The 13,730-nt window shown below is 33.0% G+C and overlaps 2 protein-coding genes across 2 annotated transcripts in view; one reads left to right on the forward strand and one right to left on the reverse strand.

Moving 5' to 3' along the window:
* The window catches only part of LOC129217491 (phospholipid-transporting ATPase ABCA3-like), a 161,855-nt gene extending 161,013 nt beyond the window's left edge, over window positions 1–842 (forward strand). The window contains exons 23-24 of the mRNA XM_054851803.1: window positions 438–478; window positions 641–842. Of these exons, the coding sequence (XP_054707778.1) occupies window positions 438–478; window positions 641–842 (243 nt within the window). The remainder of the gene's footprint in view (window positions 1–437; window positions 479–640) is intronic.
* A 2,698-nt stretch (window positions 843–3,540) lies between these two features.
* LOC129217498 (jerky protein homolog-like) lies at window positions 3,541–4,872 on the reverse strand. Its single transcript, XM_054851812.1, has 2 exons — window positions 4,446–4,872; window positions 3,541–3,836 (listed from the first exon to the last, which is right to left on the reverse strand). Exons 1-2 carry the CDS (start codon window positions 4,870–4,872, stop codon window positions 3,541–3,543), a joined length of 723 nt encoding a protein of 240 aa, XP_054707787.1.
* Window positions 4,873–13,730: the final 8,858 nt, after the last annotated feature.

Consider the following 13,730-nt stretch of genomic DNA (forward strand, 5'->3'; position numbering starts at 1 on the left):
CAAGGCGAAGGACGGATATAAAGGGATCAAGCCATATCCCCCAGAATTTTTTCTAAATTAAAGTCTTAAAATGCAGTTGTAGTCACTTTTAGGTGGTGTTAGAGATGGTTCGAAGACAAGTTTCAGCGTCCACCTCACATCCAACTTCGCATTTTCAGGCAATTATAGTCAAATATCAGGAAGGAAAGGTTGAAATTATCTCCCCTAAGTTATTTTTCTAAAATGAAGTCAATTTTATGTTATCTTTGGTAAAGTGGAAAGTTTTTCTTCCTACAAATTAGTTTTGAAAACACAATTTTTGATTATCTTTGATGAGCTGCGATTAAGGGATTGTGTTAAGGAAGGGAGGAAGGTTAAGATTCTCTTTTCAGAAACTTTTTCTGAATGAAGTCATAAAAACACATTTCAGGATATCTTTGATATATTCTTCTTTACAGGCTGAGTTTAGGGCTTCTGCCCTGGCTACTATTCATCAAAGGTATCCATTTCAAGATTAGCTTCTCATTTATACCGATGGATCTGCCACAGCCTCCACAGGTAGGGCTGGCGCTTTTTCCAAATTTTTCAGCCTGAAGGAATCTCTTAGTGCCTGCTCAGATAATTTTGATGGTGAAGTTTTTGCAATTTATATGTCCCTTAGGGCTGTCACTGAGATCTCTTACCAAAAAATTGTTATTTTTGTTGACTCCCAAGCTGCAATACAGTCGATCACAGACTATAACCTTTTCCCAACTGAGACTGAGTTTGAATGTAAACTCATTATTAGTTCACTTCTTGAGACCAGTAAAGACGTTGTGCTCCAATGGATACCAAGCTACGAGCAAGCTGACTTGTTGGGCTAAAGAGTCTTCAATGTCAAATCCACCTTGGCTCCCGATCGCCCTTCGAAACGGCAAGCGACATTTTGGGAGCAATATCAGGCTCAAAAGAATTTCATCTCTCCGTGACATTGCCATCGGAAAATCTTGGGCGTGTCTTCTTGAAGACCAAACAAGACTGCAACTTTCCCTTCTCCCTAGAGTTGAAGAGGTTATATCTTTTCATCTCATTACTGGTCACAACTACTTACAAGCCCATCTTTTTAAAATCGGACTGGCCAGTTCTCCGCTGTGCCCACTCAAGAAACACCTTTTTCAATACAAAGCGGTGAGCTTTTGGATGAAAAGTCATCTGAGAAAATTCTCTCCCAGAGAACGATGCTGGTTCTCTTTTCTCCCCCCTCCTCAGATACTAGGAAAACTCTCATTAATGATTATTCTCAGCAGAAAACAGGAAAACTCCCAACTAAAAGTTTCAATGATGCAGTTTGCGCCATCTCAAAATTTTGAAATTTGGTTTTTACAAAAAAAAAAAAAATCTTTTGCAAAATTATTTGATTTTTCTCAAAATTAAAAGATTTTTCACAAAATTAATTTTTTATAAAAAACGCCCTGTTAAAAATCCTGGACAGACCCCTGATAAACCGAATTATATTTAATATATTAATTTACTTTTGCCTTTGGAAATATTTACAATAAATTAATAAGTACACTTAATGTGAATAAATATAAGAAATTGAATGAAAAATGTATTTTTTTGCCATAATGGATTAGTATTTTGTATTGTAAAATGGCATTCAATTCAAATGTTGGTTAAAAAAAATTTGAACAAATATTCAGCAAAATATGCTATTTGGAGCAACTCTTAAAAATTAGATATGTGTCTCATTTTATTTCTTTATGTGAATTGAATTGCAGAAAGAAACAGTTAAATGCAATCTAAAATTCAAGGTGTACAATTTGAAGCATAGTATTGGAAAGCTAGGTGTAAAAATGATAATTGTGGTCACAAAGCATGAGTCAAACCAGCTTACTTCTATTGCTGACTAATACACTTTTACACTTTTTCTTTTCTGTACTTTTCTACTATTTTGATTTTTGAAAAATATATTTTTTTTTTCAATATCATGCATATATAAAAGTGGATTGTATGTTTTTATTTTTTTATTTTAAAAATTCATTTCATGTACAGTAATGAAGAATTAAAAGATTGGAATCCTATGGAAGAAGATTTTTCATGTCCCAAGTTTAACTCGTACCGTACAATGGAATTGTAAGTAATCATATACATGATCTTGATGTGATATTTATTGTAAAAGAAAAAAAACTTTAAATCAGTTCTGTCTAGCTAGACATGAAGCTAGCTCTCTACTGCCCTGGGAATAAGTTGTGGAAGTTTAATCATTCGCTTGCTAGCCAAAATAGCAAAAATAGGCTTGAGCACAGTTTTCTGTTGCTCAGCTGGTGTCTTCTTTTTAAGCACTTTTATTATAAGGGAGAATGGTAATGAATGGTCCATGAGGATGAATGGGCCACTAAACAAAATATGAAAAAGTATTTGCATAAAATTATTTTAAATGCCATTAATAGATGGAACTATTTGTTCTACGAAACTTGTCCAATTTTCAGTTGTTTGAGATAACCCATTTTTCCCACTAGAGTAGGATGGTCAAGAATCTGATTGAAAAGTAATTTTTTCCCTTTTCATTAATATAAATACTAGCTAAAAAGTATCTATTATTTCACTGCATACATGTAATCATAATAAATATTTTAAATCTAGGCTTCTCCATAGCAAGGTTGAAATTTATACCCTATCATTGCTTTCTTAGGATTTTTATCCTAATCTATGCCGGTAATCGAATACGGGGCTAAGTAAAAGTAAATATTAGGATCTTTTTCACGAGGAACTTGTACCTTGTGAAATATGAATTAATTTTGCAAACCTTTAATATTCAAATGGTTCTAATTAAATTAGCACGCAAACAAATCCTAAAGAGGAACAAGGTTTTATTTTCGTGCCAAATGCTTAAAGTTTTAGACACATATAATATAGCTTTTTTTCCCTTTTAGTATTAAGCATTTCTGTAAAAAAAAAGACTTGAAATTTTGTAATGGTAACATTGTTCTATTTCTGAAATACATTTGCACTAAGAAGAATAAAATAACAGAATTTAAAAAAAAAAATACTAAGCACTTTTCATAATGCACTCAAAAGAATAAAATAACTTTTCTGCCTCAGAAAGAACAATATTTAAGTATTCCTGTTGTTTTCAATTATTCCAAAAAAGTGACTCCTCAAACGTGGAAAAGTGCGGCTCAAGTCATTTCAAACCAAACTTTCCCAGAAAAATATGCATGTTTCAACGCTCAAATTTATGGCAGAAAGTTAGATAAGAAATTCTCTACTTGACTTTAGCCGCACTTTTCCTCCTTTGTGGAGTCACTTTCTTGGAATAATTGAAAACTGCAGAAAACTTGAATATTGTCCCTTCTGACCCACAAAAGTTATTTTGTCCTTTTGAGTGTACAGTAGAACCTCGATTATCCGAAGTAATTGGGACCGAACCTACTTCGGATAATCGAAAACTTCGGATAATCGAGAATTCATCTATAATCATCTAGTTTAATATGTAGAGTCGTCGTTCAACTGTTATGGCTATTTTTACTGTTAAAGAAATTAAAATTATAAATGAAAATTAATTTATTTCTGGAACAAAATTTACAATGGTTTAAATGGAAGTTTCATCTGGTGCAATTTCGCCGTCCTTTGCCGTGCAGCTCTATCCCGAAGTTTTCTTAAAATCATGAGTTCAGAGGAATCACACTGTTCCTGTTGTTCCAACCAAGCAAGACCTTTTGCAAAACTCTCAAATGCATCATTGTTACTTATCTTATTTGTTCCAGAATCATTCTCATCTTCATCATCTTCTTTTGGAGAATTCCGGACTTCTGCTATTAAGTCCTCATCATTGAGCAACTGGAAGCCTGCATCTTCCATGTCACAATTCAACCAATCTGTAATTTCTCTATCACCACAATTTTCAAAGCCTTTCATTGTGCTGAAAACGCTTGAAAACTCAGTAACAATATCTTTCGCAATGTCAGTAGCATTTTCATCTGTGCCACTTGAAGAATTCGGCAAAAGTTTTCTCCAACTTCGTCTTAGTGTCGATTGCGGCAAAGATTCCCACGCGTCACTGATCATATAAATGCAGTCTTTGATGTTGATCGTTTTCCAAAACTCAACTATTGAAACTGCACCAGATTCAGAATCTCCTTCAAAAAGTAATTTTCTGATAAACTGCTTTCGGTAACGTCGTTTTAAAGATTCTAAGACTCCCTGATCCATAGGCTGCAGCAGAGATGTTATATTGGGGGGCAAAAATAAACACCGGATGTTACCAGATTTTAAAGAGTTATGTTCCGGATGAGCTGGACAGTTGTCGAATAACGGAAGCGCTCCATTCAAATGTTTTTTTTCTTGCCAAGATTTCACTGCAGGCACGAAAATATCAAAAAACCACTTGGAAAACAAATTGGAATCCATCCAAGCATTTTTTTGATTTAAATAGTGTACAGGAAGAGCAGATCTGTTTACATTCTTAAAACACCTCGGATTCTTACTTTTCCCAACAACAGCTAGTTCAAGCTTGTGGGAACCCGATGCGTTGGAGCAGGCTAAAACAGTGACCCAATCTTTCATTCGTTTCCTTCCGGGAGCAGAAGTTTCATTTGCCGCAGCTAAAGTTTTTTCAGGAAGGGCCTTCCAATACAGTCCGGTTTCATCGCAGTTGTAAATTTGATCTGGGGATAAATTCTCATCTCTTATCAAATCTTCAATCTTTGAAACAAATGAATCAACTTCTGCGACATTTCCAGACAATTTTTCCCCCTCGATATTGAGTTGCCTTATACCATGGCGAATTTTGAATTTCTCTAACCAGCCACTACTGGCTTTGAAGTCATCAGAACCACCAAGCTTCGAGTTGAGAATCAAACCTTTTTCTTGAATCATTGGTCCAGATTCCTTCATCTTTTCTGCACAAACCATTTGTACAAAGTCGCATCTAAATCTGTATGATCGGCTAATTTCATTGTTTTTCGGAATTTGGCACCTTTCGTGATATCAAACTCAGCAAAGCACTTTAATTTTTTCCGAGTTTCTTTTCATTTCACTCACGGTTGACACACCAACGTGAAACTCTTTCGCAAGTTTTGTAACAGCTTCACCAGATTCTAGTCTCGTTACAATATCATATTTTTCCTGTATGGTTAATACGATTCTTTTTCTCTTAATGGAAGCCATCATAAAGAAGAAAACATGAGTTTCAAAAATAAGAAAAACAATGCTTTAGTTCTATCAGATCCCCCGGCAGGTCAAAACTACCAACTTCACTGATAGCACTCAAGAAAATTCTGATCGAAAATGTAGGAGCAGAAAAAGAGAACCCACAGATTAGCACGAAATTTCCGGGAAATTTCGAATTCTGGCCAGCTGCCCAGCCCAACGCGACAGAGAACAGCAAACGGGTTTTCCTTCTTTTCCCTTTTCCTGGAATAGGTTCACAAAAGATAAGTGACACAGAGTGACCTCCCCCTTTTCAAATTCTGCTGCGAAGAAAACTTCTCTGCTCTTGAGATTACAAAAGAGGTGATTCTTTGCACTTGCTTACAATCAGACGGTGCAATAACATTTGATTGTTCTGGGCCTCGGCAGTATGACCTTCCAAATTTCGAAATGACATGTGTTTTTGTTTAGAACAGGAACGCTTGAAAGTAGGGGAGAGTATACTCATATCAAGAATTGAGCTAGTGAGAAGGAATTCCAAACTATTTATCTGCACTCGTAGTTTGGAAAAAACGGCTGACATGCAAAAGAAATGTGGGGAGAAAAAATTTAAAAATGGATGTTCGTTTAGAGAAAATTTTAGATAATAATAGGAAAAAAAAAGAGAATTGAAACCGACTTCGGTTAATGGAGAGTTTCGGTTAATAGAGGTTCGGATAAGAGAGGTTCTACTGTATTATGAAAGTGCTTAGTATTTTTTTTAAAAATTCTGTTACTATATTATTTTTTGATATCCAATTTTTTTCGATTATTCACAGAAATGTTTTACTTTTCACTTTGCAGTTTTAATTGAAAAAAAAAACTGCATTTTAAAAGTTTTTTTAAAAATTAAAATAACGTAAAATAAAAAAATAAATACAAAAAAAAACTGAAAATTGCATGCCATGTTTTGAGATTTCTCTCCTATTGTATCCTGTAAGTGTTTGGTTTATTTTAAGTTGGAAATTGGTTCGACTTATTCTACATTAAAGTGATTTGTTTTAAATTTTATTTCAATAATTTTTTCTTTTTTTTTTGAACTTCATATTCGGAAAATACTAAATTCATAACAACTGTATATATAATTATTTATTTGTTTTCAATGTAAGTATTTTTAAAAGTTCTTGTTCTGATTTTATGTTTTTAAAGTTGATACAGGATATTTCTAAATTAATGAAAATTTGCTTATGCTGTAGTAGTACTTAATTAATAGTATAACTAACTTTTTATGCATTGAAATCTCTTTGCATGTTAATGTTGTAAAAAATTATTTTGGGTTACATTTCAGTAAATGCAATTTAATGTTGTCTAGAATAAAATTAACAAGTTTACTGAGGTAACTGTACTGTGGTTTTACTTCAAGTTAACTAACTACACGAAGAATAGTGAGTTAAGAAGGTACAAAACCATTTTTAACCCTATGAAAAGTTATTGCAGCGAAACCTGTGTAAGTTAACCACTTGCTGTGCACTACTTTAGTATTCAACTTAAACAGGTGGTCAACTTATAGAGGTTAAATTATATGATATAGATCTAATTCTGTACCTGAAAATAGCGGTTGACTTACAAGGGTGGCTAACTTTACAGGTTTTATCTTAATACAGTCGGACCTCCATATATCGAAGTAGCAAATTGCCGGGAAAAAATTCGATATATAGAAATTTCGATATATAGAAACTATCTGTTTTTATCCTAAAAATCTCCTAAAACATTAAAATTAAAGCTCATTTTCGTGTATGAAACCCAATTTCTAATTTATACGAGTATCAGATTAAAAGTTAAGAACTGAAAAATTAACAGAAATTACACTTTTGCGTTTTCACACATCTTCATTTTTCGTCAATTCAACTTGATGCGCAATATTAGGGTATTTTCGTTTTGACAATGTGATCGAGAGAAAAAGAAAAAACCACAATCTACTTAAGCTGAATGATTTTTACTGAAGTTAAAAGACTAAAAATGATAATCAACAGACAAAAGGGATAACTTGAAACTGATTTTACAGTGTTACTGGTAATGAGATTTGAAATGAACTTGACGGAATTTAAGAACTCCAGAACGGAACAACGACATATCTACACACCTCTCAGCCCCAGATTCCATATGATTTCATAGCAACCTTTAGTGAACATAATATTCTCCCCTAACCTTCATTTTTCATGAGACAAACAGTCTAAAGTGAAAAAAAAAAAAAAAATCTACGAATGTCTCGAATTTTTTTTCGATATATAGAGATTTTTTCGATATATAGAAACAATTTTTCTATGTAATGAACATGGAAACGTGCTGGAATTTCGATATATAGAAAATTTCGATATGTGGAAGTTCGATATATGGAGGTCCGACTGTATATAAAAATCTTCTGTGCGGACGTTTGTCACCATAAGGCTTTTAAACGGCTTTACCGATTTTGATCAAATTTATTGTGTGTAATTAAATTGTGGCAAGCATGGTTTCGAAGTGCGATGGATTGAATTGGAACGTTTTTGTTAATTAATTAATCAATTTAAACATTGGATGGTTATATCTCCCAAATGGTTAATATTTATTTTAACCTATTGTTGAGCAAGAACTAAAATAAATATTTAACCCGTTGCCAAAGGACAATAAGAAAGCCAGCTCTACTTTTTGTAATGAAATTTCCTACCGTTATATATCAATTGAGAATAGGTAAAACGTGGAGATAGAGAGAGAATGAAGCCTTCATTTCTTGAAAGCAATGATTTTAGTCCTGAAATATATTTTAAAGTAAAGCACTGGAAGGTTCACACAAAATGTGTGTCGTTGTTGTTGAACAATGTAACCGGATCAGTGCTTTAGGTTTTCCTAAGGCCCCTATATATACAAACCGACGCATCAGCTTAAGATCAACCATTTTGGATTGGAGCGTGTGTTTGAGTGATTTGTCTTTTCTGGCGAGTTATCACGTTTGATGATTGTTCACTGAGAGCAATTATTAGCGGCACAAGTGAATTGTTTATTAAATAAAATATTATTTTTGGCAGATTTGGCGAAATCTAAAACTTTGCTGCAGTAACCCTTGCAGCGCAGCAATCAAAAATCCGATCCAAAATGGCTAAACTTAAGCTGATGCGTTGACCTATATATAGGTGCCGTATATATAGGGACCTTAGATTTTCCTAACCAAATGATCAGAAAGTACCGTAATTAGCAACATTTGTTTCTTAGCTCAAATCCATCTGAGTTTTGTCACCAATGTCAAGAATACTTTAAGGATTATCAAACTAATCAGTACATTATTAAAGGAAAAGATGATGGAATTTAAAGATGAAACAAATTTTATTTTCGTCCAGATAAATTACAACAGGGTAGTTCTGTACATAAAAGATCAGTGCAGTGGAAGATCTTTGTCTTTGGTGAAAAGAATCAACTAGGCAATGTGTGAAGTTTTAAAAGTTTTTGTTCAAAGGATCGGACCGCTAATTGGTTGGTGTTGGCTTCTCTTACTGATCGGCTGGATTACAGTAACGTGGTGACTTTGGCTATAAACAATAGAGTTGCGTGATCATTTGTTTACATAATGTAATTTATTGTATTTTTTGTTTATTTCGCAAAATATTTTAATTTGCAAAGAATTGTTTTTCATTTTTAAAGAGGGTGTAGTCATTTTAGTTGAAGAATGTGTTTATTTTACACCGGGAGGGGGGGGATGAGTGATTTTCGCTTATTCAGAGAACTATTTTTACCTTAATCATTTATTTAAACAACATCCTTTCGATTGTTTTATTCTTTTTCATATGGGGGATGTTGCAGCCGGATTTCGTGTTAGTTGCAGATGGGTAGTTAGTTTTTTATACTTAATATCTGAGGACGCTTTTTGTCCTTTGAGTATGGCTGAAGGAACAAACCATCAGTACGGGAGAAAAAATATTTAATAAAACAGCTGCTCAGTGGGCATTAGATAGATCAAGTTGTAATAAATATACACATTGTGACACCACGCAGCTTAAAACATTTTCTATTTACTTATGTTTGTCAACAAAACGGTTCAAACACTTGATAGTTTAAATATTGATAACATTTTCATAGCACATTTTTTACACTGCTTAGCTAAAAATGGACTGAGTATGATTTTTCATACTCGTTTCCGGGAGGGTCCAGACTGTCTTTGGTTATTCTCCTGCCAATCGGGTATCGGCTAAGCCATAGAATGTTAAAAGCATAACTTCAGACTGACCTTGCAAAAACTGGGATTGTTTTTTATTTTTTCCCATGTAATACTAGGAGCAAGCAAGTGCAATATTGCTGAGAAATTTGTTTTTAGGTGAAATTTTTAGTTTCTATATTATGATTTCTATTATGTTCATAATTTTTTATATGGTTTTTATGGTTGTGATTGACTTAATTTTTTAATACTAGGGATTCATCACTTGATGAACTGTGCCTGTATGTCAAAAACATTCCTCTTGATTTAACTCGCGTAAGTATTGTTTTTCAATTATGATTGATCTATTAAAAATTTTGATGACCTTATGATTCTTTTATGTTTCAGTCTTTTGACAAAAATACGTATTAAAAAAGAAACAGGCAAATGCTTATTTTTCCTTTATTTAAGATTTTTTCCCGCCTAGTTTATCCTCTGAAATGATAAGTGGCTTGCTAACTTTCTTAATTTTTCGTGTGTGCCAAGTATCCAGCTTTCTAATATTTGTCGTTTCAATTTTTACATTATCGAGAAAATGATTCAGTTGTAGTTTACTAGTGTAAAATTTTGTCTAGAAACCTGGTTTTAAAACTTTTGTTTTTAAGTATATCTTTACAGGTTATTATTATTCTTTTTTTTTAAATGTAAGGTAAGGTCACCAGTAACAGACAAGGGCCCAGTAACAGACAGTCATAAGTTTGGATTTAAATAATAAGCCTTTTAGGCAGTAAAACTAATGTTGCTGTGCCTCATGAATACGGGGCAGCCATTGTTATCACAGTGAATTTCATAAACCAGTTGGTATTTACAAGGCAGTGGTGAAAAGTTATGAGCAGCCACTACGAGGTCAGGTAGTGTTTCATGTTCATTTGAATTTAATAAGCAGGGGTCTGGCCAGAGGATATTTGGGTCCGTTAACGGACCCTTCACAAAAATCCGATCAACCAAAATGAACCTTTCACAAAATCCGGATCAACCAAAACGGACCCTTTACAAAATTCTGATAAACAAGAACGGATCTTTCACAAATTGTTTATTGAAAGAGCAAATCTGGAAGCAAAATAACGCAATTTTCTGTGTATAAAACCGATAATTTTTGGAGCCTTTTTTGTGGTCAATTTAGAGGGATTAGCTTATACAAAATCCGCTAATTTTGCAAAGAAAAAAAAAATCGGCACTTTTGTGATGCTCCTGCAAGCAATAAATAATTGCTGCTGCCAAATAAATGTAATGCTTGTTGTTTGTTTCTTGGAAAGAAATTAACAGCTGAAAATAAGTTTGGTTTTAAATAATTTTGTTAGTTTTACCACAGCTAATTAGCAGGGTGTTGTTGTAAACTTTTCTGAAAAGGTGTTGGTAAGCACTTTTCTCCCTGCTCATGATTTAATAAACAATAATAATAATATATATCAGCGAAATGAACTTAGAATTGCAAAGAGATAGGGTGCCAGTTTGTCAATATTTGCGTTTTTGTTTTTAGGGTGTGCGGTGCAATGTTTAACTGTTATTTTGTAAGAAAATTATGTGGTTTTGATTTTTCAATGCAAAAAGGATGATTAACTTTAAATAAAGGCTTTTACTTTCGGTATTTTTTTTTCTTTAGATTCTACATTTTGAAAAATGCAATCTTTTAACATCTGATATGAGAATCATATTTTGTTCTTTTTTTCAAGCTAACTTCGCTTAATTAGGATGCAAATAAATGGAAAGTCTCTTTATTTTTGTTAGAACACTCATTTCAAGTTTTTAAAGCAAAATTCCATTTTCTTTTATGAGTCAACTAGTGGTACCCTCACGGCTTTGCCCGTAATATAAAAATTGAAAGATTTTTTTGGTTCGCCTGTATATTTACAAATAATGTATGGTGAATTTTCTCGCCAGTTGGCTTGTACCCATGTTACGGTTCCACGTTATGATAATTTCGTAATTTACTTGTCCATCTTATGATAATTTTGTTCTTAAAATTGGAACAGAAAAAGAACCACATCGAATTTTCGAAAAATCGCTTCGAGGTGCCCACCTCGATGCTACAAACTAACTTTGTGCCAAATTTCATTAAAATCAGCCGAACGGTCTAGATGCTATGCGTGTCACAGAGATACTGACAGAGAGACTTTCAGCTTTATTATTAGTAAAGAAAATTAAAATGCCGAATCGATGTTTTTTTTTTGCTTCAATTTTGTCCACAGATATTAATGATATGTTTATCATAAGAGTCTAAAATGCAATTTTAAAATTAATTTTTTAAAAATATTCCTTATACAAGCCATTTTTATACTTTTGATGACACTTTGAGAATTGCGATCCTTTTGCCTACGCTATGGAAATACGGTTTTTCGAATTTTTGATGTTTAGTACACTGTTAAGAGGTAAACAAATAAAATCTCTTTTTATATTTGTTAAAATCACAGAATTTATAAGTTTTAAAAGAAACTCTGCTTTTGAAGAGTGTCTTGGGTCAAAAAGTTAAATGCTGAACCCTTGTCTGATTTTTTTTTTTGTTACGATTATTTTAAATACTGTGCAGAAATATTTCCAGTATAATTTAACCTAATGTAGAATGGTAGATAAATATACTTGAGAGAGCGATGCCGCCCCCTCCCCTCCAAATACTAGAAAAACACCCCAGAATGATATTCTCAACATAGAAGAGGAAAGCACTCAACTTTAAGTTTAAATGATGCAGTTTGTGCTATCTCTAATGTCTAAAATTTTGTTTTACACAAATTTTTTTTTTATTTTTATTTATTTTGCAGAATTATTAGACTTTTCACAAAATTAATTGATTTTTCACCAAAAGCGGATGCTGTGAAAAATCCTGGACAGACCCCTGATAAGTCTTTAGTTCTAAAAAATGAAGAACTTATGCACATTTTGAAGAGAAAAGAGGAATTTTGTCTATTACTCACATCCTTTCCTCACCCTGTCTGTTGCTGGCAGGTTGGACCTTTTTTCAAAATTGAGCAAATAAAAATAGAATCAGTGTGGTTATTAGTATTCATATTTCTGTTTTAACTGCTTTTTGTACTTCGAATCTGTTTTGAAGTTTCGATCAAACCAACCCGCATGTAGAGAGCACTCGCTGTAGTGGTGCAAAAGAAACAGGGCTCTTATCAGGGACAAATTTAGACTTGAAGGGACCCTAAGCTATTTCAGATATGGGGTCCCTTTTGTTATCCGAACAACATTCCTTTCTGTGAGATGAAAGGCTTTTTTTTTTCTTCTTCACGATGTTTGTCTCTTTTCCTCTAATACATCGAGTTATGTTTTACTTTTTTCTGCTTGTTTTTTAATATGTTTTTCCTAATATCCTTTTTGGGTTGACATTAAAATGGGGAATGGTATTAAGAGTGATGCAAGACAAGACTCTCCTTTAAGTGAAGTATAGAAAATCCCAACTGCCAGGTATCCGGGGATTTCTCCCCTGGAAAATTTTGAAAAAAAGATATGAAATTCTGCATTTTGAAACCTTAGGGGTAGTTGGAGCTACAAAACTAGCAGCACAAAAATCTTTTGCAAATTAAGATAATTTGCATTAAAAATAGTTTTTCATTCTACATCAGTCGACAGAGAGAAAGAGCGGGGGAAGAGAAAAGACTATACCTTAGAGTTACTTGTTCGCGTCGGCTTTCGGCACAATTAGTTTTTAATCACCCCTCCCATCCACCAACAAACACAACAATGAATTACATAAAAATGATCAATAGTGAAAAATGCTTTAAAATAAATGGTGTACAGATTTAGAAAATAGAGACAATTATTAACAAGAGAGTAACATCCTGCCCATTTGGACAATTCATAATTTATGCACCTGATAAGAAATAAAATATGAGCACTCTTTGCTTTGAATTTTCAAAGACTTCTCTAATTATTTTCAAGAACTCTCAAACAGTTGAATTATTTAAGGCACTTGATTGCTACTTTCCAGTCTCCGATATTTAAGTACTTCTCTGTAAAGTTTTTCAGTATTGTTCTAACTTTGTAAGAAACAGTATTTTAAGTTTTAAAGGGGAAAAAAACTATAGACTTCTCATGACAACAACTTGTTTTCAGTTACAATTGGGGCAAGAAATGAAAAGGAATCAAAGTAGTGCAATATTTTTTTTCGTTAACAGATTGACAATATGCAGAAAAGCAAGCAATAACAAAAGAATTCCCAAAATACTGTATTAGGAATTAAATAAATAGCAAGATATGAAACATGTGAGTCACAAAAATTTGTAATGTTACAGAAACATGAGAACCATGATTTTTACATTTTTGATGCTGGATGTAGCAAAGAGCTGAATTTGACGAAAATTTCATTCCTTCCTCCTTTCATTTGTGGTTTGTAGCCACAGTTCCAAATGTTTAAGGTTTTCAAACACTTGAAAATAAAATTTATTTTTTCAAGTAGTTTTTTTTTGGAAACAAATTA

Source organism: Uloborus diversus, chromosome 1 (genome assembly GCF_026930045.1).
Source record: "Uloborus diversus isolate 005 chromosome 1, Udiv.v.3.1, whole genome shotgun sequence".
Lineage (NCBI taxonomy): Eukaryota > Metazoa > Arthropoda > Arachnida > Araneae > Uloboridae > Uloborus > Uloborus diversus.